The sequence below is a fragment of the Macaca thibetana genome, chromosome 1 (genome assembly GCF_024542745.1).
Source record: "Macaca thibetana thibetana isolate TM-01 chromosome 1, ASM2454274v1, whole genome shotgun sequence".
NCBI lineage: Eukaryota > Metazoa > Chordata > Mammalia > Primates > Cercopithecidae > Macaca > Macaca thibetana.
The window spans coordinates 57,908,491-57,935,447 of record NC_065578.1 but is presented as its reverse complement, the minus strand read 5'-3'; the positions used below and the strand labels follow the sequence as shown (position 1 = coordinate 57,935,447).

The 26,957-nt window shown below is 41.9% G+C and overlaps 1 protein-coding gene and 1 long non-coding RNA gene across 3 annotated transcripts in view; one reads left to right on the top strand and one right to left on the bottom strand.

The window, feature by feature from the left end:
• The window catches only part of MYSM1 (Myb like, SWIRM and MPN domains 1), a 922,196-nt gene that overhangs the window by 854,216 nt on the left and 41,023 nt on the right, over positions 1–26,957 (top strand). Inside the window, exon 2 of one of the 2 annotated variants that reach the window (XM_050804006.1) lies at positions 23,440–23,523. In XM_050804006.1, coding sequence (XP_050659963.1) covers positions 23,456–23,523 — 68 coding nt within the window. In that variant the 5' untranslated portion in view covers positions 23,440–23,455. Of the gene's footprint in view, positions 1–23,439; positions 23,524–26,957 lie in introns of those variants that run through there. The other variant, XR_007728770.1, reaches the window with a different exon arrangement.
• On the bottom strand, positions 3,610–7,369 carry LOC126962853 (uncharacterized). Its single transcript, XR_007728837.1, has 4 exons — positions 7,337–7,369; positions 5,074–5,234; positions 4,232–4,420; positions 3,610–3,648 (listed from the first exon to the last, which is right to left on the bottom strand). It is a non-coding gene; the product is annotated as an uncharacterized LOC126962853 (long non-coding RNA).

Genomic DNA, 26,957 nt, shown 5'->3' with positions numbered 1-26,957 from the left:
AAAATACTTTTTTTAACTTCTGTCTTTAAAGTGCTTGTAAAACACCGAATAGTAGCTCATGTTGACTGGCCTCTTCCTCCACACCAGGATCTCAGTTGGTCCTCACAACTATCCTATGAGGCAGGAACTCTACATGCCTGTATTTTACATAAGGGAAAAGTGAGACCCAGAGAGGCTAAGTAATTTGTTAAAGATCGCACAGCTACACACGACAGAGTATACATTCAGACTTCAGTCTGTCGGACTCTACAACTTGCATTTTTCAAGTGCCAACAGCAACAAACTTTATATTCTTCCTTTCCCTCGCCCCAAATTTACACTCCAAACACGTTATGCTATGGCAAAATCTTAACCGTTATTTGTGTTTTCAAATTTTGATACTGAAGGGAGGAAAAAAAGCCTACCAGGGTGGCTCAAAAGCTTAGGTGGCCCTAGAGAGTAAATTATGACTTTGAGAACATGAATGAATTATTAAAGCCCACTTAGTAACTTGTTTCATCCAAGGGCTTCCTTCATCCTTTCCAGCTTTTGTTTATTTTATTTTATTTTATTTTATTTTATTTTATTTTATTTTATTTTATTTTATTTTTCTTTTAAAAGCCAGCCAAATTTAGCAGTGGGTGGGAGCTGTATGCCAACTTTGGTGATACTAATGTTAGTAAGTTCTGCTAACCCATGATCATCAACCTTTTGTTTATTTTAAAAACACCTTCTCGGCCGGGCGCGGGGGCTCATGCCTGTAATCCCAGCACTTTGGGAGGCTCAGGCAGGCGGATCACCTGAGGTCAGGAGTTCGAGACCAGCCTGGCCAACCTGGTGAAACCCCATCTCTACTAAAAATACAAAAGTTAGCTAGGCATGGTGGCTGGCACCTGTAATCCCAGCTGCTCAGGAGGCTGAGGCAGGAGAATTGCTTGAACCCGGGAGGTAGAGGTTGCAGTGAGCCTAGATTGCACCATTGCACTCCAGTCTGGGTGACAGAGCAAGACTCGGCCTCAAATAGAAAAGAAAAGAAAAGAAAAGAAAAGAAAAGAAAAGAAAAGAGAAAAGAAAAAGAGAAAAGAAAAGAGAAAAGAAAAGAAAACCTTCTCAATGACTGAACTGTTGAATCACAGGCTGGTAAGACCTCAAAAGCCATCAAGTCCAGTTCCCAGTGTGACGGTACATCCTGAAACCCCACCCCTCTCAACAAGGAACACCCTAACGATTGCTGAAATACAGCTCCATGAGCAAGAGCTGCCCTCAACGCCATGATCCCAGCATGGCCCAGCTGTTGGCTGCATCCGTGTTCTCACTTTGAGAGAATTTACTACCACCAAATTATCTGCAGAGAAAAATAGAGCAAATAGAGTGTTGTCCTTACTTTTCCCTCATGGAAAAGGAATTTTAATGTGCTTCAACAAGTTGCTTGTCCAACACATTCAAGATAAGTCAGTGTCTAACTATGGCAGGAAGTGTCATCAATGCTCTGCCAAGAAGCACCTTGTGCCGGGCCAGGCTGCATCTGACCAGGGGCTTCTTCCCCAGGTTCCTCCTGCTCCAATCTTCCATATCTCAGCAGACGGCACCTGCATCCCTCGCACTGCTCAAGCTGAAAACCTAGGAGTTATTCCTGTTGCCTCCCTCTTCCTCACCCCCACAGCCAATCTGTCACCAAAGCCTGTTGATTATACCTCCAAAATATATCTCAATTTCATCTAGTTCTCTCCATTGCCACTACCCATGTCCCAACACTGTTGTTTCCCATCTGGACCCCTGCTCTCCCCACTTTCACAATAGTCTCCCCAAAACACAGACACACACACACACACACACACACACACACACACCCCATAGTCTATTAGCCATCCCATACCCGCAGTGATCTTTGAGAAAAGTACATTAGATATGCCACTTTTCTGCTTAAAGCCCCATAAATAGCTTTCCATTGCACCGAGAATATCATTAAAAATCCTCCCTGGTGATTCCTAGGGCTCCTGTGTTCCGGCCTCAGCCTACCTCCTGGCTTCATCTCACACCACTCTCCAGCTCATTCATTGTATTTTAGCCTTGGTGGCCAGCTTTCAATGTCTGCCTGCCTTGGGGCTCCCACGATACCATCCTGGAATATTCTCCCTGCACTGTCCTATCTTGCCACCCGCCCCCACAATCTTGCTATGACTAGTTCCCATTCCTCCTCCAGGCATCAGCTTAAATGTTTCTTCCTCAAAGAGGTCTTCTATGACTTTACATTAGCTCCCTGTGAAGGCCAGGGCTCTTCTCTCACAGATGTCAGAAACCCAACTCTAATTGATTTAGTTAAATAATAGTCTTCTAATTAAATAAATAAACAAAAGGAAATCTATTGACCTATGGAACTGAAAAGTGTAGAATTCTTGCTTTAGACACATGGACCCAGAGCTCAAATGATGTCATCAGAACTGGATTTGGCTCCATCTCTTCATGCAAGCTTATATTCAAGAAACATTTATTATCTATTATATACCAGGCATTCTTTTAAGTACTGGGGATACCTCAGGGAAGAAAAAAAAAAATCCTTGCCTTCAGAGAGCTGTCATTCTAGGAAGGGAAGAGGCACACACACACACTAAAGATAGTAAATAAGTAAAGTATAAACCTATATTAGAAAATGTCCCTGCTGTGAAAAAATATATATAACATGATAAGGCAGATGGGGAGTGTCAAAAGTTGGGGAGCAGGGCTTGCCATTTTTAAGTAGAGAAGTCATGATAGACCTCTATGAGAAGGTGACACTTGAGGAAAGATTTGAAGGAGGCAAGGGAATGAATATCTGAAATGGACAATCTTCAGGCCGAAGGAACAACCAGTGAAAAGCCCTATCCAAGAGCATGTCTGCCTTCCTAAGGACAGGAAGAGAGCAGGTGTGGCTGGAGTGGAGTGAGCAAGGGAGGAGGGAGGATGGAAGGAAGGGACAGGTAGCAAAGGCCCAATCTCACAGGGCCTAGCAAGCCATTGTAGGGGTTTGAGCAGAGGAGTTGAAAAATCTGGCTTACATCCTAAAAGAGTCATTATCCAAGCTGCATTGAGCAAATATTTCAGTGGAGGGCAAGAGAAGAAGCAGAGAAGCCAGTTAGGTGGCTACTACTGTCATCCAGTGAAGGTGGCTTGGACCACCATTAAAGAAGTAAAGGTGGTGAGAAGGGGCTGGATTCTAAATGCATCTTTGACAGATTGGATGTGGGGTGTGCTAGAATGCCCAGGATAAAGACTTCAGTTCCCAAGCCTCCCTGAAGCTAGGTGGGGACACCTAATTCTAAATTTTGGCTCATGGACATAAACAGAAGTAGGTGGGCAATTTCTCAGAGAGAAGAGGTATGCCCTCCACCCCACCCCTCACCTCTGTCTTGCTGGTTGACATTCAGCTGTTACACTGGCAGCCATCCTGGATCATGCCAAGGAGGGCAACACCTTAAGGAGCCACCCAGTGACCCACGGAGGAACTGTCACACTAGCCCTGGTCTGCTAATGCATGGCTTGTTACATGAGAAAGACACTTCTACCCTATTTAAGTCATTTTCTTTAGGTCTCTGTAAGGTAAGTCAAATGTTTATCATACCTAAAATCATGGCCATACAGTGTTCTTCATCTCCTCAGTTACATCAGGGCTTTGTCTTGCAATCTGAAGGTCTAGATCAACACAAGGGGAATATTTTGATGGCAGAAATTAAATCATTTAGAAATTGCTATAAGGAAGTAAGAAGTGTTAATATCTTTTCATATTAATCAATGTACGATTTGGTTCACAAAATATTTTTAACTGCCTTATTTTATTTAATTCTCCAAGCAACATTGTAAATGAAGCATTATTCTCCACTCTCCTGTTATGACCCAGTGTGTCAGGACCATATCTTCAGTTCAGGGCCTGGCATTCAAAGGTGTTACATGATTCATAAAAGAGTGAGCAAATGCTTGGATAAGTGGAAAGTATGGTTCCCAATTTTCAGGGTGCTAAAACCAGTTCAATGGAGTTAAGCGGCTTGATCCAGGAAATACAGTTTGTAAGTAATGAAGACAAACAGCTATGTCCTCTGAGTTGACACTTTGCTTTGGATTTTACCAAAAATTAAAGGAGGCAAGAGAAAGATGGAAGAAAAGAGAGAGAAAGCTAAAGGGAAATAAAGAAAAAGAAAAGAGTAAGCAGAGAGCTTGCCATTTTTCTGGGATATATCATTTGAAGGGAAGGAAACAAGTGTACACAGGATTTCCTCACCTCCAACTCCTCAGGGTGTAGCATGGCTGATACAGCAAAGGTTCTCAAAGACTTGGCGTCTTTCCAGAGGCAAAGCACACCAGAGCAGGCACTTGCACCCGTGGCCATTTGAACTCCAGAGCTGCTTCAAATCACTTTCCCACTGGCAAATTCCTGACGCTGATACTCTCTCTGGGGTCATGGATACTTCTGTAAATGCAGATCATTTAACAAACCCAGACCAGCAAAGCTGGTTGTGTTTATCAGGAGCAGAAAGGAGTGTTTTTTTCCCTCAAGTCATTCTTATGTGATTTTAAACTTTCCTGCTTGCACAACCTGAAGGGAAATCATTAGACTCAAGTTGTTATTTGGTTTTATTTATTTTTAAAATCATTCTGCAGCTTTAGAGTCCGTCTGTTCTACTCATGTAGCAGGGGAGGATGTGGGCAGGGCCAGATGATCTCAGATATAAAGTGAGACGCAAGAGTGTGATATTTATCTCAGGCTGAGGCTGACTGCAAAGGGCCATGATGGCCAGAAATGACAGAGCCTTCCTCCCTGGGCTACACAGCATGGGCTGGTCCCCTGTGACCTTCTTAGGCACAACTGACAGCAGAGCTGGACCCTCACTTGAGTGGGGGCTGCTATGAACACTGACCTACAATGGTTATTAAGGTCAAAGCCAGAGGAGGTTTGTATGCAGCACTGCTGGGAAAGACTTACCCAAGGCAGTGACATTTGTTAAGTGCCTACCATGCACCAGACCCCTGGCAAGCCCTTTCCACTTAGGATATCATTATTTCATTTTGTCTCATACCATTTCATCTTTCCAACAGCCTTTTGAAGTAGAGGTTCTTACCTACCATTACAGATAGTGAAACTGAGGCTAGGGAAGATGAGGACCTTCTAAAGGCAGACTGCTAATAAATGGCACAGCCAGAACTGCCAGTTCACTTTCCACTCCAGCATTCACTGTTCATGCCAGCGAACATCACCTTTTTCCTTCTGAGAATCCACCTAAGTTCTTAAGTTAGAACAAGCCGTGATCAGACAAAATTGAAATAAAGATGAAATCCCTGCTGTGGAGTGTGAGGGTGGGTGTGGGTCTACAGGCTCTCCTGGGAAGGGCCTCAGATGACTCTGTGCTGCCTTCTCAGGCCCAGGCAGTCTCAGCACCAGGTCAGGATGGGAAGATGCAGAGGTCCAAGGGAAAAGGGGAAAGGGGCCCTTGCTCTGGGGCTAATGAGGTATAACCACTGCACCCCAGGCGACGGAGCCTTCCAAGGTCTCTGGCTCCTTTTATGCCAGATTCAAGCTAATGCTGAAGAATGCTAGTGGTCATACTATATTTTCAAAGGCTTAGCCAGATCAGTAAGAAGAATGCCCTGGAATCTTCATTGATGCAGTGAGGTCTGTTTCTAAGACATGGGGCTTAGAAGCCAAGAATCTTACTGAATATCATCTGGGCTGCTTAACAGGGGAAAATCACAGCAAGTTCAAGGTGTTGGTGACTGTGATGGAAATGGCTTTAGTGAGCATGAAATTAAATCAAATAAAAGCGTGGAAAACCTTGAAAAATCCCTTCCCTTCTTGAATGAAAACCACAGAAAATGTATATTAATAATTCCTTGATGTCCAATTTTTTCTTCCAAAGTAAATCCCTTCAAAGGGTTAGAACAGTTAGGGACAGCATGTGGCCTTCAAAACACACCCTCATATGTAAATAATTAACACAATATCTGACCTTTCAAAATTATTTTTACTATCATATTTACCTAAACAATGACTTTCTAAAAAGATTTCTTGGCTTTGTCATAAATGTGATAGAAAACAATACGTGGCATGGAGTTTATATGTAAAACACATTGTGGAAGATCTTCTACACTTTAAGTCCTCGAGTCAGAATAAACAAAAAGATGGCAATATGAGATTTTTGTTGATGCTCTTAGTAGATCTATTTTAGTATATTATGCAGAGTTCTAAAACAGATGATGAAATTCTCATCCTATGAAATGTCCTATGTCTGAGGTAGGATATTAAGAGCTGTGCCAAAATAGGTAAAGATAGAGACCTTGATGTGGCTTGGATGTGGTCTGTGTCCCCACCAAAATCTCATGTTCAATTGTAATCCTCAGTGTTGGAGGTGAGGCCTGGTGGGAGATGACTGGATCATGGGGGCAGTTTTTAATGGTTTAACACCATCCCCCGGATGCTGTTCTCAGGCTGTTGACTGAATTCTCAAGAGATCTGGTTGTTTAAAAGTGTGCAACACCTTCCCACCCCCACCTTCCTCCTACTGCAGCCATGTAAGACGTGCCTGCTTCCCTTTCACTTTCCACCATGATTGTAAGTTTCCTGAGGCCTCCCCATCCATGCTTCCTATACTGCCTGTGGAAATGTGAGCCAATTAAATCGCTTTTCTTCATACGTTATCCAGTCTCAAGTAGCTCTTTATTACAATGCAAGAGCAGACTAATACAGACCTGTTCAGTTTAATTCAACAAATATTTGTTGAACATATATGAATCATATATGTATGAAGAATTGTACCAAGTGTTAGAAAGAGCCAAAGTTGAACAAGTCGGATCCCTGCCTTGAGAACCCATAATCAGGTGGGAGAAATAACTTTAAGCTACATATTTTCTCACATCTCTGAAACCAGGATGCATCTTACAATTGACACTGTGTGAAAATGTAATTGGCAGAGCTTTTTTCTCTTTCAGGGGCACATAAAATAATGGAATAACTTACAATCCATTACAATGGAATTTAGGTTTGATTAAATATGGCGGTTATTACATAAGATAGGAGACAGACAATGCTAAAATAAAGAGGTTTGAAATTCCCTTTCAAACCTAAAAGCACCACCCTCCTTGTGAGAGTATCTGTAGTTAAGTCCTTATGAGTAAATAAGGTAGTGAAGTGAGGAATGATTATACAGAAGCTCTTATAAAATTTTTGTTCACAATAATAAAACAATAAAAATGCACATTTTATAAATTTAATCAATAATAATGAATATTATACAATCCATTTCCATTTACTTTTCTTTATTTCCTTGAAATTTTTTAGGATCCCCCTCTTTTAGTCACACTAAGATGGTGGTAGTAAATTCGTTTTACTCACTGGTAGATAATATGCAGCTACAAGCAGTTTTATTTTCCAGAACCTGACCTCTCACTTAAATATTCCATCTTATTTTGACTGCATGGCTCAAAGTTATTGTCATAGGTCACTGATTTCCCAGAGATGAAGAACAATGTAGAAGCTCGAGAGGAGAGCAAACAACAAACATAATTTTGGGTGAACATTTTCCCAGTATTCTTAGCTCACTATATCTGATAGGTATTTCTCAACCAACAAACCTTCCTACCAGTAATCTCCTCCTCGGGCTCTCCATATACCCCATGCTTCAGCTACAGTAGATTACTGTTAATCCCTAAACACATTCTGTACCATTCATGCCCACTGACCTTTGCTCATATTTCTCCCTTTGCCTGGAATGTTTCTCTATCTCTATTTCTCCACTTAAAAAACTCGTGCTCAACTTTCAAAACCCAGGTCAAACATTACTGTCTTAGCTTGGGACCTCCCCAGGAAAACAAAACCTGAGATAAGGCTTGAAGATCATGATTTATTTAGGAAATGATCGCAAGGTTTATGGAGGAGGTGGAAAACAGTGAAACGGTGAAGGGGAGAGAGTCAATATAAAATAAAATTACTGTTTTGTTCCCTTCTGTGGGCCACTGGAGCTCCACCCAACAGGGACCACTTGAGGATCTGCAAAGGATGGACTTCAGAATTGTTACTTGCAGGATAGATGAAGGGAACATTCATTCACCAGATCTTGCTCCCCGTTGGTCATCAGTTGCCTCATGGGACATTAACACCTTCGTTTTTCCAGGTTGTGCATAAGCCTGAGGAGTCCTAGTGCAGAAAGGGAGAGATGCACAGTGCTGTCAGTTTGCACTTGTGTGAAGCTTGTTGCCATAGCAATAGCTAGAGTAAAAGGTGTGCTGAGATGATGAGAGGCAGTGCACAAGAGGTCACTTTCCTAACATGCACAGAGTTAACTGTGCCCCATAAGACCTCCATGCTGCCAAGTACAGACCTCTCTCACACAGCACTTGTCTTGTTGCATTGATGATAAATAGTTTATATATTGAGTATGAACTCCTTAGCACTGATGACAGGGTCTTGTTCACCTCAGTGGCATAGTAACTAACACACAGCTATAGTCTTAGGATCTCTCAATGGAATGAAAATTCAAGTTTTAAATGAGTGGGTAATGTTATAGCAGTGAGTCTATTTCTCAAGCAGTTGATTGACTGTTCAAATGAAACCTTATAATAGAAAGGAATGCAGTACAAATAAAAGGAAAATAAGTCAGACAGCTGAAAACAGTTGACATTGATAAAGATGTGATCATTCGTGATCATGCGGAAAAGGAACTATTTTAATAAAATTATCGGTTGTAGTTGGTGGGATTTTTTTTCTTAAAAAACCAGACCTCCCCCCAAAATCACATATATATTACTGACCTCTCCATATATACAGCAATCCTAAGTAAATTTCAGTGAACTCACATTGCTAAAATCTATATTTAATCTCACTAGATACCTACAATAACTCCCCAATTCACTCAGAACAAAAGCTAATTGTCTTTACAATGACAGTAAACCCCTACCACATATGACCCTGTTGCCTGTCTGTCTTCCTCTACTACTGCCCCCGCTGTTGCACACTTCTCTCCACTTCCCTGGCCTCCAATAGGCACATTCCAGCTTGCAGTCTTTGCACTGGCGGTTTTTTTTTTCACTTGGAGCTCTTTCTTCCATTATCAACTTGGCAAACTCCTTCACCTTTTCTTTCCTTTCTTTTCTTTTCTTTTCTTTCCTTTCCTTTCGTTTTCTTTCTTTTCTTTTCTTTTCTTTTTTTTTTTTTTTGAGACAGATTTCACTCCATTGGCTTGGCAAACTTCTTCATCTTTTCTTTTTTGTGACAGAATCTCACTACATTGTCCAGGCTGGAGTGCAGTGGTGCAATCTCGGCTCACTGCAACCTCCGCCTCCTGGGTTCAAGCAATTCTCCTGCCTCAGCCTCCCAAGTAGCTGGGACTACAGGTGTGTGACACCATACCCAGCTAATTTTTGTGTTTATTTTTTTGAGACGGAGTCTCGCTCTGTCCCCCAGGCTGGAGTGCAGTGGCTGGATCTCAGCTCACTGCAAGCTCCGCCTCCTGGGTTTATGCCATTCTCCTGCCTCAGCCTCCTGAGTAGCTGGGACTACAGGTGCCCGCCACCTCGCCCAGCTAGTTTTTTTGTACTTTTTAGTAGAGACAGGGTTTCACCGTGTTAGCCAGGATGGTCTCGATCTCCTGACCTCGTGATCTGCCCGTCTCGGCCTCCCAAAGTGCTGGGATTACAGGTGTGAGCCACTGCGCCTGGCCTAATTTTTGTATTTTTAGTAGACACCGGGTTTCACCATGTTGGCCAGGCTGGTCACAAACTCCTGACCTCAAGTGATCCACCAGCCTCGGCCTGCCAAAGTGCTGGGATTACAGCATGAGTCACTGTGCCCGGTCACTCCTTCACCTTTTCAAGACTGACCTTATGTCACCTTTCCAATAAGGCCTACCCTGAATCCCCTATTTAGAACCTATAGCCCTCAACCACCACACCAAACTCCTCCTCTCCTTAGCCTGTTCTTTTTCTTTCTTTTTTTTTTTTTTTTCCTGGCACTCAATCACCTCTAATAAATGTATAATTAATGTTTTTATGTCTCTTTTTTATTTTCTTTCCCCTCTGCTAGGAATGTGTGTTTCCACCAGGGTAGGAAACTTTGTCATTTTTATTCATTTATTCATTGGTGTATCCCAAACATTCATAGCAGTGTCGGGCACAGAGCGGGTGCTCAATAAACACTTATGACATTGACTTGCGTATCTTGACGCTCTGGAGGTAACAATGTGCTTCATAATGTAGAGGGTGTGTCAGTCATCCATTCCCCAAACACTGACTGGGCACCTACAAAGGGCCAGCATGAATAACTTAGACACAGTCTTTGTTTTCAAGGAGCTCTCAGGCAAGTGTGGACACAGGCAGGGCCACCGATGATTATAGTTCAGAGTGATGAGCACTCTGACACAAGCATGCACAGTGGCTGTAGGGTCACAGAGGAGGGAGGGGTATGCATGGTTAGAAAGATAGTAAGTGAGGAGACTACTCCAAAGCTGACTTTTCTTGCAGAAAGGGAGCTACCTAGACAATAAAGAGAAGGGCTAGAGTAGGTTTTGTGCTCATGCATTCTTTTTGTGTTTGTATATACATATATTCTACCATGCATGAGCTATAGAAATGGGAGACAGCACAGGTTTACATTGTTCAAAAGTCTTTTAGAATCAATACAGAATGAGCTGTTTTCCTAAGCTTAGTTATTTGCTTTCTGCCTCCCTTCATTTCCCCTAAAAATATAGGCTCTAAATAGGCACTAGAACTTCAGAGCTCTCTCCCTCATCCATGGGAAGGGGCTTTGGGACTCTATTTATGTTAACAATTTTCCCCTTCTCCATCATGTTTTGTATTTTTATCAAAATCATGCTCCAATTTCTTGTCTTTATTTTTACTTGTTTTTTAAAAAATTATAGTAAAATACTCATAACATAAAATATATCAACTTTATCCATTTTAAGTATACAGTTCAGCGGCATTAAGCACATTTACATTGTTGTATTACCATCACCACCATCCACAGGACTCTTTTCATCTTACAAAACTGAAGCTCTGTAACCATTAAAACTAACTCCGCATTTCTCTCTACTCCAGCCTCTGAACTATAATTCTATTTTCTGTCTCTAGGAGTTTGACAACACTAGATACCTTATATAAGTGGAACCACACGTTACTTGTCCTTTTGTGACTACACTGTTTCACTTAGCACAGTGTTCTCAGGGTTTATTCACGCTGAAGCGTATGTCAGAATTCCCTTTCAAGACTAAATAATATTCAATTGTATGTATATGCCACATTTTGTTTATCCCTTCATCCATTAAGAGGTAATTGGATTGCTTCCACCTTTTGGCTACTGTGAATAATGCTGCTGTGAACACTGGTGCACAAATATCTCTTTAAGTTCTTGCTTTCCATTTTTTGGACATATACCCAGAAGTGGAATTGCTGGATTATAAGGTAATTCTATTTTTAATTTTTTTGAGGAACCACGATACTATTTTCCATAGCAGCTGCATTATTTTACATTGCCACTGATGCACAAAAGTTGTAATCTCTTCAGAGTCTATCCAACACTTGCTCTGTTTTGTTTTTTTGAGAGTAGCCATCCTAATGGATATAAGCTGTCAGTTGCTTTTAAAATCTTATCTATCCATAGTTTTTCTCATTTAAAGTATCCATTGATTGTCTGTTTATAAAATAAGGTTTCTGTTTTTAATGTTTAAAATCCTGGCCTTATTCTTTCCAGTTGATTCCTTCACTCATTCAACAAACAATTATTAAGTGACTACTGTGTGTCGTGCTAGGTGCTGTGGATACAATGAACAGAGGTGTGTTCCCTGCCCTTAAGAAGCTCATGGCTGGGTGTGGTAGCTCACACCTGTAATCCCAGCACTTTGGGAGGCCGAGGCAGGTGGATCACCTGAGGTCAGGAGTTCAAGACCAGCCTGACCAACGTGGTGAAACTCTGTCTCTACTAAAACTACAAAAATTAGCTAGGTGTGATGGCCGGCACCTGTAATCCCAGCCACTTGGGAGGCTGAGACAGGAAGAATCACTTGAATGTGGGAGGCAGAGAGGCAGAGGTTGCAGTGAGCCAAGGTTGCACCACTGTACTCCAGCCTGAATGACAGAGTGAAACTGTCTCCAAAAAAAAAAAAAAAAAAAAGAAAGAAAGAAAGAAGCTGGTAACTGGGGCCAGACAGATCTATCAGAAAATAAGAACACAGAAGCATTACCCGTGGAACTAAGGGAGGAGACCACCCTTCATATCATCTTATGCCCAATTGCTGCCTCCAAAGAAAGAAGAAGTGAAAACTAAATGGCAGAAATGAAATCCACAGGTAGACAGCCGGTGCCGCACCCTGGGCCTGGTAGTTAAAGATCGACCCCTGACCTAATCGGTTATGTTTTCTATAGATTACAGACATTGTATAGAAATGCACTGTGAAAATCCCTATCTTGTTTTGTTCCAATCTAATGACCGGTGCATGCAGCCCCCAGTCACGTACCCCCTGCTTGCTCAATCAATCACGACCCTCTCACATGCACGCCCTTAGAGTTGTGAGCCCTTAAAAGGGACAGGAATGGCCCACTCGGGGAGCTCAGCGCTTGAGACAGTTGTCTTGCCGATGCCGGGGCCGAATAAACCCCTTCCTTCTTTAACTCAGTGTCTGAGGAGTTTTGTCGGCGGCTCCTCCTCCTACAAAACGAGAGAAGGACACAGACCAATCGGCACAAACTGCAGGTCAGATGTAGCCCATGTAAGTGTTTGTTTGATTCGACAGTGTCTTTAAAAAATTTAAATTGGTTTTTACAAATTAATTTTTATTTCTGACTTCTCTTAAAAAACTCAGAAGATCCAGCAACTCTGAGCCAGAGTTCCAGAATGGCAACAGTAGGCCAGAGCTGAGTCAGAACCAGCCCTTTTAGCAGGAGAGAGGAAGCCCTGTGAATGGGGACGGGCTGCAAGTAGGGGAAGTGGTAGGGATGTCAGGCAGAGGGTATATTTTGATGGTGGTACATGCTTAACTAACCAGCCAACCATATATAAACCCATATGCATTCCAACAGACCCATTCTTCTGTTTTGCCTATAACAATGTTCAATAAATGTCTGTGAAATGAATAAAAACATGATCAAAGAATTTTACTCCTGGAAGAGATCATTTTATAGGTCATTTAACCATCAGAAGTCTAAAGAGGCTGAGTAATTTGCCCGATGTAACACTAACATGAGTCTGCAGTGGTTAACAGATTGTACTAAAGGCTTCGGGGAACACAGGGTAATTATACAACACAGAACAGTATAGTGGGCTTCTGTCATTCTGCCTGCTTGACATCCTTTTCTCCTCTCTGAAAATAGCACTCTTATTTTGCTTAGAGGGCTACAATTCCTTCTTTTTTCATGTGGCCCTGGTGGAACTGAGTCCATCTGGCATCAGGAATGGCATGAGATCCAGGCCCAGTCAACCATACCCATCCACCTAGAGCTATTGGGAAAGAGGTATAATTTTTCCATGGGGGTTGCTGAGAAGAAAAGATTAAGTCTGAATGATGCTGTTGGTACCCAATCTAAGACAGCATGATGTAAATGAAAAGATGATAAGTTACATTACCTTGGTAAATTGCTTAACTATTCTGAGCCTTGGTTACCACATCTGTAAATGGAAATAACAATATCTACTTCAAAGGGCTGTTGTCTGGCTGGAAAGAAATAATGTATGTAAAATGCCTGGCACACAGTAGGAGCTCATTAATGCTGGCATTCTTTCTTTCCCTTCCAGATAATGTCAGATGGATATAGCATTACTGTAATTAAAATGTAAGAAGTGCATTGGCAGACTTTCCTTACAACATATTGAGAACAGCTTTTTCAGTAGCTACCTTATGTGATTTCAGGGAATTGGGGAGGGAAAAGAAAATAAAATGCAGCTTGCTTTCCTGGAACAATTCAAGCCATACCCAATGCCTGCCAAGTGTAACCCCTAAGTTTATGTCTGCATCCATCTATTATCTCACCTCTATATAGATAAAGTGGTTTTCCTCCCTGCCCACTAGCTATTGTATTTTTAAAATGGAAACGCTTTTGAATCCCTGGCAATCATGTAGCTGACAGTTTGGATCATAACATAATAATAACATTAGGAGCAGTTGTATGACACTTCCTGCTTTGAAAGCATGTTACAAATCTGAGCTAATTAGCATGAATGCTAACATGCCAGCTTTTTATGGATTAATATTGCAATTATACTTTGCTTTTTCAATAAAAATACAGTGATTTTTTTTTTTTTTACTCAAAATGGGAGAAAACAAGAAATAAATAAGCGGCCTTCCCAATGGATTCAAACACAATGTAGTAGAAATATGAGACAGACCCTTTATTGACTGAATGTTCCTCTAACAACATCCGTGAGGATTTACAGGTATGGCATCTCCTGTTAATTTTGTTTTAGGATCAACAAAGGAAATAGAAGGTATTGATGGTGGCAGAAAAGGAACTTGTAAAACTGAAGACAAAGTTCCAACCTTTAAAATATACTTTCTACTTATTTCTAGACGAAGCGCCTTGAACGAATCAGAAAATTGCCTACTTATAATTTATTCTTAAACAAAATGAGAAAATACCAGCTCATATGATATTGCAAAATACCGTATTCTTTCCATTGTAATATGAAAATATAATGCAGCAAATGTAGAGTCAGAAAGACTTGGGTAGGAGTCCCAGCTCTGATAGTTACCAGCTGTGGTGACTCTCTGAATCTTGTTATCCTCACCTCTAAAATGGGGGCAATACTACTTACTTGGCAGGATTCCTGGGAGGTCCAAGGAAGATTCTGCCTTATACAATATCTGGGATATGACAGGTGATTATATTAGTCCTGACCCACCCTTTCTGTTTATAACTCTTCTTCCTCCTCTTCCAGTCTAAAATTATTCTGACATTAATTCAGTTTGCAGGAAAGCAGAGTACCATAATGCATAAAAATGTTCTTTCCTATGTAAGTGTTATGTATTTTAAAATATACAATTCTCTTTTTAAGGGGACTAGGAATAAAAAGTTCATTTTGATGAGAAAATGTATGATCATCTGAAAACGTTCCTTTTAACATAATGTTAAACTGAAGAGATACCTCACTTGGATTTGGCAAGTGTACCAAATCCCTTGGTTCTGTGTACAAAATTAGTAAAAAGTGATGTGACTAGGTATAAAGTAGAAAGGTTGCCTGGAGCATACTTAAAAAGCCTATAGACAGATGTGTGGGGCAGGGAGATGAAGAGAGGTTGGTCAATAGGTTCAAACATCCAGTTAGACAAAGGGAATAAACTCTAATGTTCAATAGCAGAGTAGGTAGCTATAGTTAACAATAATGTTTATTTCAAAATAGCTGGAAGAAAGGACTTGAAAAGTTCCCAGCACATAGAAATAGTGAATACTCAAGGTAATGGATAGCCTAAACACCCTAACTTGATCATCACACATTCTATGCAGGTAACAAAATATTACATGTCCCCACAAATATGTCCAAATATTATGTATCAATACTTTTTTAATTGAAAAAAAGCCTGGCTTATTCTCTCAATGTATAAAGTGGTCAGATGTCAGGAGGCTGACTCACTCTACCTAAAATGCTTGCAAGACTGATGTAGGCACCAGCTTGTCAAATTTTTCCTTGCTTTTAGAATCTTAACTGCCACATGTCTATAAAGCTCACATCAGTATGAACAGTCCATTCTCTTGTTTTATTTATTTATTTATTTTTTGAGGCAGAGTCTCGCTCTGTCGCCCAGGCTGGAGTGCAATGGCGCGATCTCGGCTCACTGCAGCCTCCGCCTCCTGGGTTCAAGTGATTCTCCTGCCTCAGCCTCCCAAGTAGTTGGGATTACAGGCACCCATCAGCATGCCCAGCTAGTTTTTGTATTTTTAGTAGAGATGGGGTTTCGCCATGTTGGTCAGGCTGGTCTCAAACTCCTGACCTCAGATGATCCACCCACCTCGGCCTCCCAAAGTGCTGGGATTACAGGTGTGAGCCACCAAGCCTGGCCATTCTCTTGTTTAGTGAGAAAATAAATCACAAAATCTGAAGGTTGCTTTTTGAGTGTGGAATCAGAACAAGGAGAGTTAGAAATGCTTCCAGTGTAATGGATTCATGCTGTTAGTCATGGCCTTCTGGAACCATTTATTCAACAAATATTTATTGAGTGCCCACTATACAGCCATCACTGCTGTGGGCCATAGGAATGAAGTAATAAACAAAACAAAGTCCATCCTTTCACAGAGTTTATCTTGTCATAATATAGGTGGTCTGGCTAATGGGATGGAAAATATTAGAATCTTCCTCCACACTAGAACCAGAAATTTGTAACACTATAGCTTCCTATTCCTTGGACATTGCTTGGAAGTGCGTTGACAGCATTTACTACTGTGAACTTAGATGTGTGAATTCATTTGGGCCTGAATGTCTTTCCATTTATTTGTTTACTTGGATAGCTCTGCTCTGATGAGGTGATCTCACCTTTTAACTCTGAAGACAATCTGTTGTTTTTTATTCACAAGTTCTGAGGGTCAACTATCTATAGATCCAAGAGCTGAAAAATTGTTTATACACACACACACACACACACACACACACACACACGACAGTCTAGTGTGGGAAAAAATAACATTAGCTTTGAAATTGGCTTTGGTTTGAATTCCTGCTCCATTAATTCCTAGTTCTATGTCCTTCAGCAAGTTAGCAACCCCTCACAACCCCTTTTTATTGCTTTAAAAAATAATAATAGAATTAATATATTAATATGTTTTTATGGTTAACGTTCAAACTTCGTTTTATTTTACTGATTGTATTAGGGTTTATACTACATTTTTTTTTTTTTTTTTTTTGAGATGGGGTCTTGCTCTGTCTCCCAGGCTGGAGTACAGTGGCACAATCTCGACTCACTGCAAGCTCCGCCTCCCGGGTTCACGCCATTCTCCTGACTCAGCCTCCTGAGTAGCTGGGACTACAGGCACCCGCCACCATGCCTAAATTTTTGTATTTTTAGTAGAGACAGGGTTTCACCGTGTTAGCCAGGATGGTCTTGATCTCCTGACCTCGTGATTCGTCCACCTCGGCCTCCCAAAGTGCTGGGATTACAGGCATGAGCCACTGTGCCTGGCTATACTACATATTTTTAACATATAACAGTAATAGCACTTTCAAGTGATATTATATCACTACTTGTATAGTATATGAACTCTACAATATAGCGTTGTAATTTCTTCCTTGCAATTTCTTTTTTTTTTTTTTTTTTTTTTTTTTTTTTTTTTTTTTGAGACGGAGTCTTGCTCTGTCACCCAGGCTGGAGTACAGTGGCCGGATCTCAGCTCACTGCAAGCTCCGCCTCCCGGGTTTACGCCATTCTCCTGCCTCAGCCTCCCAAGTAGCTGGGACTACAGGCGCCCGCCACCTCGCCCGGCTAATTTTTTGTATTTTTAGTAGAGACGGGGTTTCACCGTGTTAGCCCGGATGGTCTCGATCTCCTGACCTCGTGATCCGCCCGTCTCGGCCTCCCAAAGTGCTGGGATTACAGGCTTGAGCCACCACGTCCGGTCTCTTCCTTGCAATTTCTTCCCTCCTGGACTTTACATTACTGTTGCATGTAGTCAAATTGTTCCTTGCTTTTAGAATCTTAAGTGCCACAAAGCTCACATCAGTATGAACAGTCCATATAAGTACATATATATAACATATATATGTTATAAATCTCACACTATGTTATTTTTGTTTAAACAGACAATTCTCTTTTAAAGAGATTTAAATATTAGGAAAAAAATCTTACATATGTACTCATGTAGTTACCTAATTCCCTATTCTCTTCTTTCTTTTATGTAGATCTGGATTTCCATCTCATATCATTTCCTTCTGCCTGAAAGATGTCCTTCAACATTTCTTGTAGTATAGGTAGATTGAGAACGAATTCTTTCAGATGTTGCATATCTTTAAGAAGCCCTTACTTTGTCTTCATTTTTGAAAGGTATTTTTAATGAGGTATAGAATTCTCAGTTGGCTGATTTTTTTTTTCCTTTCAGTACTTTAAAGACGTTGCTTTACCCTCTTCTTCCTTCCATTCTTCTCAACATGAAATTTGCTGTCACTCTTATCTTTTTCTCTCTGTAGGTAATGTGCCTTTTTTTCTTTTCTTTTTTTTTTTTTTTTTTTTTGAGATGGAGCCTGGCTCTGTCACCCAGGCTGGAGTGCAGTGGCGCGATCTTGGTTCACTGCAACCTCGGGTTCAAGTGATTCTCCTGCCTCAGCCTCCCAAGTAGCTGGGACTACAGGCATACACCACCACGCCCAGCTAATTTTTGTATTTTTAGTAGAGACGGGGTTTCACCATATTGACCAGGATGGTCTCGATCTCTTGACCTCGTGATCCGCCAGCCTTGGCCTCCCAAAGTGCTGGGATTGCAGGCGTCAGCCACGGTGCCCGGTTACCTTTTTTTCTCTGGTAAGGTTTTCTCTTTGTTACTGGTTTTGAGAATTTGATTATGATAGGCCATAGTACGGTTTTCTTTGTTTTTATTTTTTTCCTGCTTGGGGTTCCTTAAGTTTTCAGGATCTGTGAATTTATAGTTTTCCTCAAACTTGAAAATGTTTTCAGTCATTTCTTCAAACACATTTCCTGACCTCCCCACCCTCTGCTTTTCAGAGACTCCAACTGCATATATACTAGGAAGCCTGAATTTATCCTATAGCTCAGTGATTCTCTGTTTATTTGTAATATTCTTCATTTCTCCATGTATTTAATTTTGGCTTGCTAATTTTGTTATGTGTTCAAGTCCACGAATCCTTTCTTCTACAATGTCTAACCTGCCATTAATCCCATCCAGTGTATTTTCATCTCAGGCATTGTAGTTTTCATGTCTAGAAGAACAATTTCATTCTTTTTGTATTTTCCATGTCTCTATTTAACTTTTTGAACATGTAGAATACAGTTATAGTAAGTATTTTAGGCTGGGTGAGGTGGTTTATGCCTATAATCCCAGCACTTTGGGAGCCTGAGGCAGGCGATCACCTGAGGTCAGGAGTTCAAGACCAGTGAAACCCCACCTCTACTAAAAGTATAAAAATTAGCTGGGCGTGGTGGCGGGCACCTATAGTCCCAGCTACTTGGGAGGCTGAGGTAGGAGAATTGCTTGAATCTCGGAATCAGAGGTTGCAGTGAGCCAAGATCACGCCACTGCACTCCAGCCTGGGCACAGAGTGCGACTCCATCTAAACAACAACAACAACAACAACAAAAACTGTCTTGATGTCCCAGTGTAGTAATTCTAACATCTGTGCCACTACTGGGTGGGTTTCAGTGGATTTTTTTCCCCTCATTATGGGTCATATTTTCCTACTTCTTTGCATGTCTGGTAATGGGATGCCAGGCATTGTGAATTTTACCTTGTTTAGTGCTAGCTATTTTTGTATTCCTATAAATATCCTTGTACTTTTAGAAGAAGAGGTGTATGCAGTGAAGTTACCAGGAAACAATTTGATCCTTTTAGGTCTTGTCTTTAAGATTTGTTCAGCAGTGCCGGAACAGTGCTTTACCCAGAGCTGAGCATTCTCCACTACTTGGGCGATACCTTTGTGAACTCAACATACCTGAGACAAGTCTCAATCAATTTAGAAGATTTATATTGCTGAGTTTAAGGACGCACCCATGACACAGCCTCAGGATGTCCTGACAACATGTGCCCAAGGTGGTTGGGGTACAGCTTGCTTTTATACATTTAGGGAGACAGGAGACATCAATCAATATGTGTCTGGAAGTTGGGACAGCGATGGTGCGGTAGGGGGTTTCCAGGTCTTAGGTAGATAAGAAACAAAAGGTTGCATTCTTTTGAATGAGCTCAATTCCCACTTTTAAATGAGCTCAGCCTCTCACTGAATACAGTTTAGACTGGCTCAGCGAATCTGCATTTTTATATAGACTGGCTCAGTGAACCTGCATTTTTACATTAACAATAGGGCGGAGGAAGCAGTCAGATATGCATTTGTCTCAGGTGAGCAGAGGGTGACTTTCTGTCCCACCTGTGAAGAGGAGCTATCAATTTACATTGCCGGGGTGAAATTCAACAGAACTGTTTTGGATAAACATCTTGAGGTCCACAAGGAATTTCCTTGTGGGCAAATTGTGAAGGAGATATGTAGCTTTTTTTTTTTTTTTTTTTTCTAATATTTGCAGCTATCTTATTTAGGAATAAAGTGGGAGGCAGGTTTGCCTGACATAGTTCCCAGCTTGACTTTTCCCTGGGCTTAGTGATTTTGGGGTCCCGAGGTTTATTTTCCTTTCACACCCTTCAGATTGTCTACCTGAATCATGAGGATTTTTCAGTCTGGCCAGTGGGAATAGATACTACTCCTGGCTCTGTGTGAGTGCCCAGCATTGCACTATGCCCTCTAGTATTTTTCCATTGCTTCTTTCTTTAAGTTAGAAACAGGGGTTTTTATTTTGTATTCCCCAAGGTCTAAAGTGGTACTTTCAAATTTTGACTGACCCATGTTTTCTTCAGAAGTACAGTAAAGGAAAGGGTTCATTCTGGGCTAAGTGCCCCTCTTCCGAGATCCCACAGCAGTTTGTAGGTTCTCCATCATGAAGCTTATTATTATGATTATTACTATTTTAGCAGACATCTGTAGCAGACAGACACGGAGCTTGTTACATTGTTGTGGAATTGGTTTTTTTTTTTTTTTTTTTTCTTTTTAAGACAGGGTTTCACTCTTGCCGGTGCTAGAGAGCAGTACTTCTCAGGCTCAAGTGATCTGTTTTATTTCATTTTGTTTGTAGAAACAGGGTCTCACTATGCTGCTCAGGCTGGTCTTAAATTCCTGGGCTCAAGCAATCCTCCCACCTCAGCCTTCCAAAGTGTTGAGATTGTAGGAATAAGCCACAGTGCCCAGCCTGAAATTGCACATTTGATTGACTTTATGAGGGCAGAGACTGAGTCAATCTCATTCAGTGCATCAGTACCAAGCACAGTAGGAATGCTACAAGTTTAATGCAACACTAATTCTGAATTGTTCATTCTGCTTTCAAACTCCTTGGTGAGAAATGAGTCTTCCGACAAGTCCTAGGGTTGCAGGGTTATGGGGAATTTTAAACAGTAGACCAGGCCTCTGGAGTTCATCTGCATGTGAGCTCATAGCTCTATCCTGTTGGAAGGAGTTAGACCTAGACCCTTATGAGCCATTTTCACATAAAACCAATGGACCCAGTACATGGTGTGGGGTGTGTACGGGAAAGCTTTATGCCAGTGTCTCTGTTCAGGGGTGTTTTGAGATGAATTGGGCAAATCTGAATTCTGTACAGGTCTTTCCTTCCACATATATTTTAATGCCTACTGATACCTGGCAGTGGACCAGAAACATCTTTGCTTCTGCATTGCCAGAGATGCTGTTCACATGGTATTCTGCATTATGCTCTAGAAAGCACCATTCTCATTTGATATGATGTATATCCAGACAACCCTGCCAGGGTCCCCATCCCTGCCTGCTATGTAAAATCAGTGAAAAGCATATCCATTTTACATTTGTTTTGATGATTTAGCCCATTACGTCTTTTTAAGAAACCCTAACCCTGCTCTAAATTAAATTTAACAGACATCTTCAAGTGCCTACTCTGTGTCAGGCATGGTGTTACCAGAGGGACTGGTTACTGGATAAGCCCACTGACAACAGAAGTAACACCCCCATGGTGGCCTGAGAATGGGCCCTAGCAGTGTTTGGTTTCTGAAGTGGGCTCTCCCTCTTTACAATTCTTTCTCTCCATCTTTTGCCATCATATTCAGAGTACAGCCTGAGAACAAAGGTGAGATGGGACAAATTGGGAAAAGTGTGAGAAGTGAGGTCATTTAATTCATTCATTCATTCATTCCTCTGTTCAATATTTATTGAGCATCTGCTATGTGTCATACACTATGCTGAATATTGGTAGCAGAAGGACTAGCAGACATGGTCTTTGTCCTTAAGGAATTCACAGTCCAGGGCTGGAGGCAGACGAATGAAAAATTACAAGGTGTGAGTGACAGATGCTAAGGCAGGGGAATGCAGAAGGGCAGAATCTAATTTCTTTTTTTTTCTTTTTTTTGAGACGGAGTCTCGCTCTGTCACCCAGGCTGGCATGCAGTGGCGTGATCTCGGCTCACTGCAACCTCCTCCGCCTCCCCAGTTCAAGCGATTCTCATGCCTCAGCCTTCTGAGTAGCTGGGACTACAGGCCACCGCCACCACGCCCAGCTAATTTTTGTATTTTTAGTAGAAACGGGTTTTCATCATGTTGGTCAGGATGGTCTCGAACTCCTGACCTTGTGATTCGCCCTCCCCGGCCTCCCAAAGTGCTGGGATTACAGGCGTGAGCCACTGCATCTGGCCGTCAGTATCTACTTTCTTGAGAAACTTTAAACTAGACAGAAGTGGGGTTTATCCTCCAATTTCTAACAACGTGATTTCTACATGGTGAGCACTCAGTAGAGAGTCAACAAAGCCTGGATTCTGTTCCTAGCTGTCTTTGAAGCTACGTGTCCTTGGGCAGTCATTTCAGCTTTCCAGGCCTCAGTTACCTCACCCTGTAAAGTATTAATTGGTGATATTAGCTTTGCCTGCCTCACTGGAATATTGTAAGGATTAATGGTCATGAGCGTGATTTTTAAATTGCAAAGACATCTACAAAATAAATTACACAATCATAAGTTATATTCTTAAATATTTGTTGAATTTTAAAATAAAAGTTGTTCAGCACTTAGGTGAAATGCTGAACGACTTCACATAAGGGCTGCACGACCCTTTTCTTTAAAAAACAGAGAGACAGAGACTTAAATAACCAGCAGGTATGCAACCTTCACAGTTCACAGAGCAGGTCTGGCTTGACTTTTTCATCAGCCCAGAAAGATGTTGCTGTTATCCCCATTTTATCAATGAGAGCAGTGAGATCCCAAAGAATTTGTGCAAGAGCGGAAGCTCTTAAAAGCCCAAGCGGGCCCGGGCCTGGTGGCTCACGCCTGTAATCCCAGCACTTTGGGAGGCCGAGGCGGGCGGATCACCTGAGGTCGCGAGTACGAGACCAGCTGGGCAACATGGTGTAACCCCGTATCTACTAAAAATACAAAAATTAGCCGGGCGTGGTGGCCCGTAATCCCAGCTACTTGGGAGGCTGAGGCAGGATAATCGCTTGAACCCGGGAGGTGGAGATTGCAGTGAGCCGAGATCGCGCCACTGCACCCTAGCCTGGGCAAAAAGAGTGAAACTCCGTCTCAGAAAAAAAAAAAGCTCAGGCGTAGGCCACTTCCCAAGGTCTCTACATGTCAACAAATTAGAAAAGACGAAGCCCCAGGCCTCTGGGGGCGCCTTTGCAATGGAAACCCCGCCTCCCGGCAAGGGAGGGGCTGGACGACGCTTCAACCCCGCCCCGTGACGCGTTAGGCCCTGCCCCCGGGCCATTTTCGTCTCGCGGGATCTCTCGGGAGGATAGACGGGGTCAGGTCCCATCATGGCGGCGGAAGAGGCTGATGTGGATATCGAAGGGGACGTGGTAGCGGCGGCGGGGGCACAGCCAGGGTGAGGCTTACAGACCGGGTCTTTCTGGGGCGGAAAGGGGACTGGATTCAAGGAGAGGGCCCTGGGAAAACTGCAGGTCCGGCAAGGGAAAAGGGAACAGAAGACTATCGCCTGGGCCAGGGTCTCCTGTGGGCCTGGGAGGCGCCGCGCCCGCCGGCTTGTCCCGAGCCCAGCGGGCAGGGGGGTTACCTGGAGCTCAGGTACTCCTGTGTCGCTTTCACCTTTTGCCGGATGCTGTGAGGGCACCGATTTCGCCTACCACATTGCGTTTGTTTTACATTTAGATTCCTTCTTCCGTTCCCTCCTTTTCAGGATCTCCTCAACTGTAACTAGAACAAGAGCGGCTACGGACGAGAACTGAGCACAGGGACTCTTACTCTGTGGCTCGCTAGGCGTGTGACTTTGGGCGAGTCGTTTCATCCCTTCCACATGGGGATAGTTGTAAAACTTCTGAGAGGCAGCTTGACTTAAAGGGGCCAGGTTTTAGAGTTGGACAGTTGTGGGTTTTCCTTCTGCATTTGCTCGCCCTACCAGTTAATAGCAATGTGACCTTGGGCAAGATACTTAACTTGTCTGAGCCTCAGACTGCTCGTATTTAAACTGAGAGTCATGATATGTGCCTCATGAAATTGTGAGGATCAAATGAAATGATTGTGAGATATGCTTAAGCATACAGTAGGTGCCCTCTAAATGTATTCTTTACCATCCTGTTACCCTCGGGGACAGTACTGTGAGAATCCAGTGAGGGATCACATTTTTTAAAAATACCTCTTCCAGCAGAACAAACAGCCTAGTGTGATTTGACACGGAACCTCCTTTGACTCCTTGCTTTCTGAATGAAAAATGAGTCTCCTTTTTTTTTTTTTTTTTTTTGTATTTTTAGTATCGATGGGGTTTCACCATGTTGGCCAGGCTGGTCTCGAACTCCTGACCTTGTGATCCGCCCACCTCGGCCTCCCAAAGTGCTGGAATTACAGTCGTAAGCCACCGCGCCCGGCCATGAGCCTCCTTTTAAGTCATGGAGTCTAGCCATGGAGTCTAGTCATTTAGTCTAGCCATGACTATACTAGCCAGGAATCAGAAGACCTGAGTTCTAAAGTCAACCATCTATGTCTATAATTGTGTACAATTTCCTTAGAATTGTATTAGCTTGAACCATATGAAATTGCCAATATTTAGACCATTTTTGTTCTATAAAGTGGCAATTTCATGTAGTTCAGCTTAATATCAGGGCCTCTGTGAACTGGAGAGAAGTGCTAACCCAGCGCTTGAGGTACTAACATAGTGTGTTTAGAAGTGTATCATGAACTCTAAAGCCCTATAAAGACGTGAGGGGTAATTAAACTCATATGGTCATTGTTCCTCAAAGCTTTGCAAATGAGTAAGGAGCCCTTAATAACAATACTTGTTGACATTCATGCAATGTTTAAATCTTCACCAAGTGCTTTTGCATGCTTGATTTAATTTACTTTTCACAACAAGTTAATGAAATAGGTTGGCAGGGATACTTATCTGCAGTCTAGAAAGAAATGGGCTGGCCTTAGAAACACTAAACATTGATCACCTGAGGGCGTTGGTGGTATGCTTCTTCCATAGATTTATCTTAATTTTTCTGATTGTGTTTAATTTTTCCCACTTTTCTTTTTCTTCCTATTTTAGTTGAGGCCTAGGTCTACTCACCAGTAGCACTCGTGGTAACAAGCAGGATTACAAAGGTTATTGGTTCCTGGTGATGGTTACAACCATTGTCTTATACAACCCCAGGGAGTATCATTAATATTATATTCTGGTAAATAGTGCCCAGTGGTGTTGGAGCTCCAATCATATGGAATTTAGTGTAATGGTACTCTCTGAAGTATGTAGTTACAGTTGATGATAGCATCTGTGAAACCCTTGAGGATTAATTTAATAGACACTTGTAAGCACTTGGTAAGTGCTAGATGTCAAAGTTAGAAGGTGGCATTGAAACTTTTTGGTTTCTCTTCTACTTCTACCATTCTTTCTCATCCTTCTTTTCTTAATGTTCTTTACATCCTGGTGTTGCAAGGAGTTTTCTCATCGGACTTTTATTCACTGACCACACAGTCCTTCTCAAGACTTCAACTTCTCTTTGTTAGGTTGAATGATACGAAGTTTTACCAGTGTTCAACCATTTTTGACTTGCCAGCTGATGTTTCCCAAATCTGTTACCAACCCAGATCTCTCTTAAGTGACAGATCCATTTATCCAGTTCTCTGAATCTATCTGTACTTGGATGTCCCACAGGCACCTCAGTTTCACCTTATAAGTTTTCCCCACCAAATCTGCCTCTTCACTGTACCCTAGTATAGTAAATGTCACGTATACACACCCAGTCACCCAAAGCACAGACCTAAACTTCACCATTCCTTACTTCCCTCCTTCTACTCCTCTACCCTATCAGTTATTTAGGGCTGTTGATTCTGTCTAAATATCTTCTTAACTGTATTCACTTCTTCTGTTCTCACTGTCCCATAGCTCTACGTTATTGTCACTTTTCTCTAGTATTTTTATAATCTCTCCCTCTTAACTGCTCCTTGTCTTCTTGGCCCCCTTCTGTTCTATTCTGAAGTTAGAGTAATCTTTCTTATATCCAAATCAGATCATGTTACTCTCTTCACTCCCCAGTTGGTTTTTTGATAAAAATCTTCATTTTTTAACTTCCAGAGATCTGACTGATCCACGCCCCACCTACCTTGTTCATTCAGTCCAACAAATATTGATTGAGTACTTTCTACATGCCATGCACTGATATATAACAGTGTATCAAAACCAAGTCTGTGCTCTCATAGAACTAACGTTCTTGTTAGATGACATAAACAGCAGTCTTATACGTATGTCAGATGGAGATGGATGGAGAAAGATAAAGGAGGGGAGGTGAATGGTTTGTCAGCTTTATCTTTTACATTTATCCAGGAAAAGTATATAAGATTGGAAGCTACAGGACCTCAGAGGCAGTATGAATATACTAGAAGGACTGGATTTGGAAAGTGGGAGAAACAACAGAATTGGGGCAGATTAAATGGGGGTTGTGAAGAAAAAAGGGCAGGCTTGGATTTTTGGCTTGGATAACTAGGGAGATGGTAGTGCCACTGAGTGAGATGGTGAACAATGGAAGAGTAGCAGATTTGGGAGGAAAGGTGATTTCAAGCTTTAAACATGCTAATATGTGGTAATCAGGCAGATATCCAGAAGTAGCTACGAGAGTATGAGTGTTGCTGATTCTTCGTATTGAGGAATAAAAAGATTTCTACAGTGAACTTGAAATGATAGTGGTTCTACTTTCTGAACTCTTGGCAGACCTAGTTATTTGAGCAAAGGTTTCCTTGAGCTAATACAAGTCTCAGAATCCTTTATTTAGCCTTCCTGGTAGTCTCTTCCAGGTCATAGTTGGCATTTAAGATTAAGCCTATTTG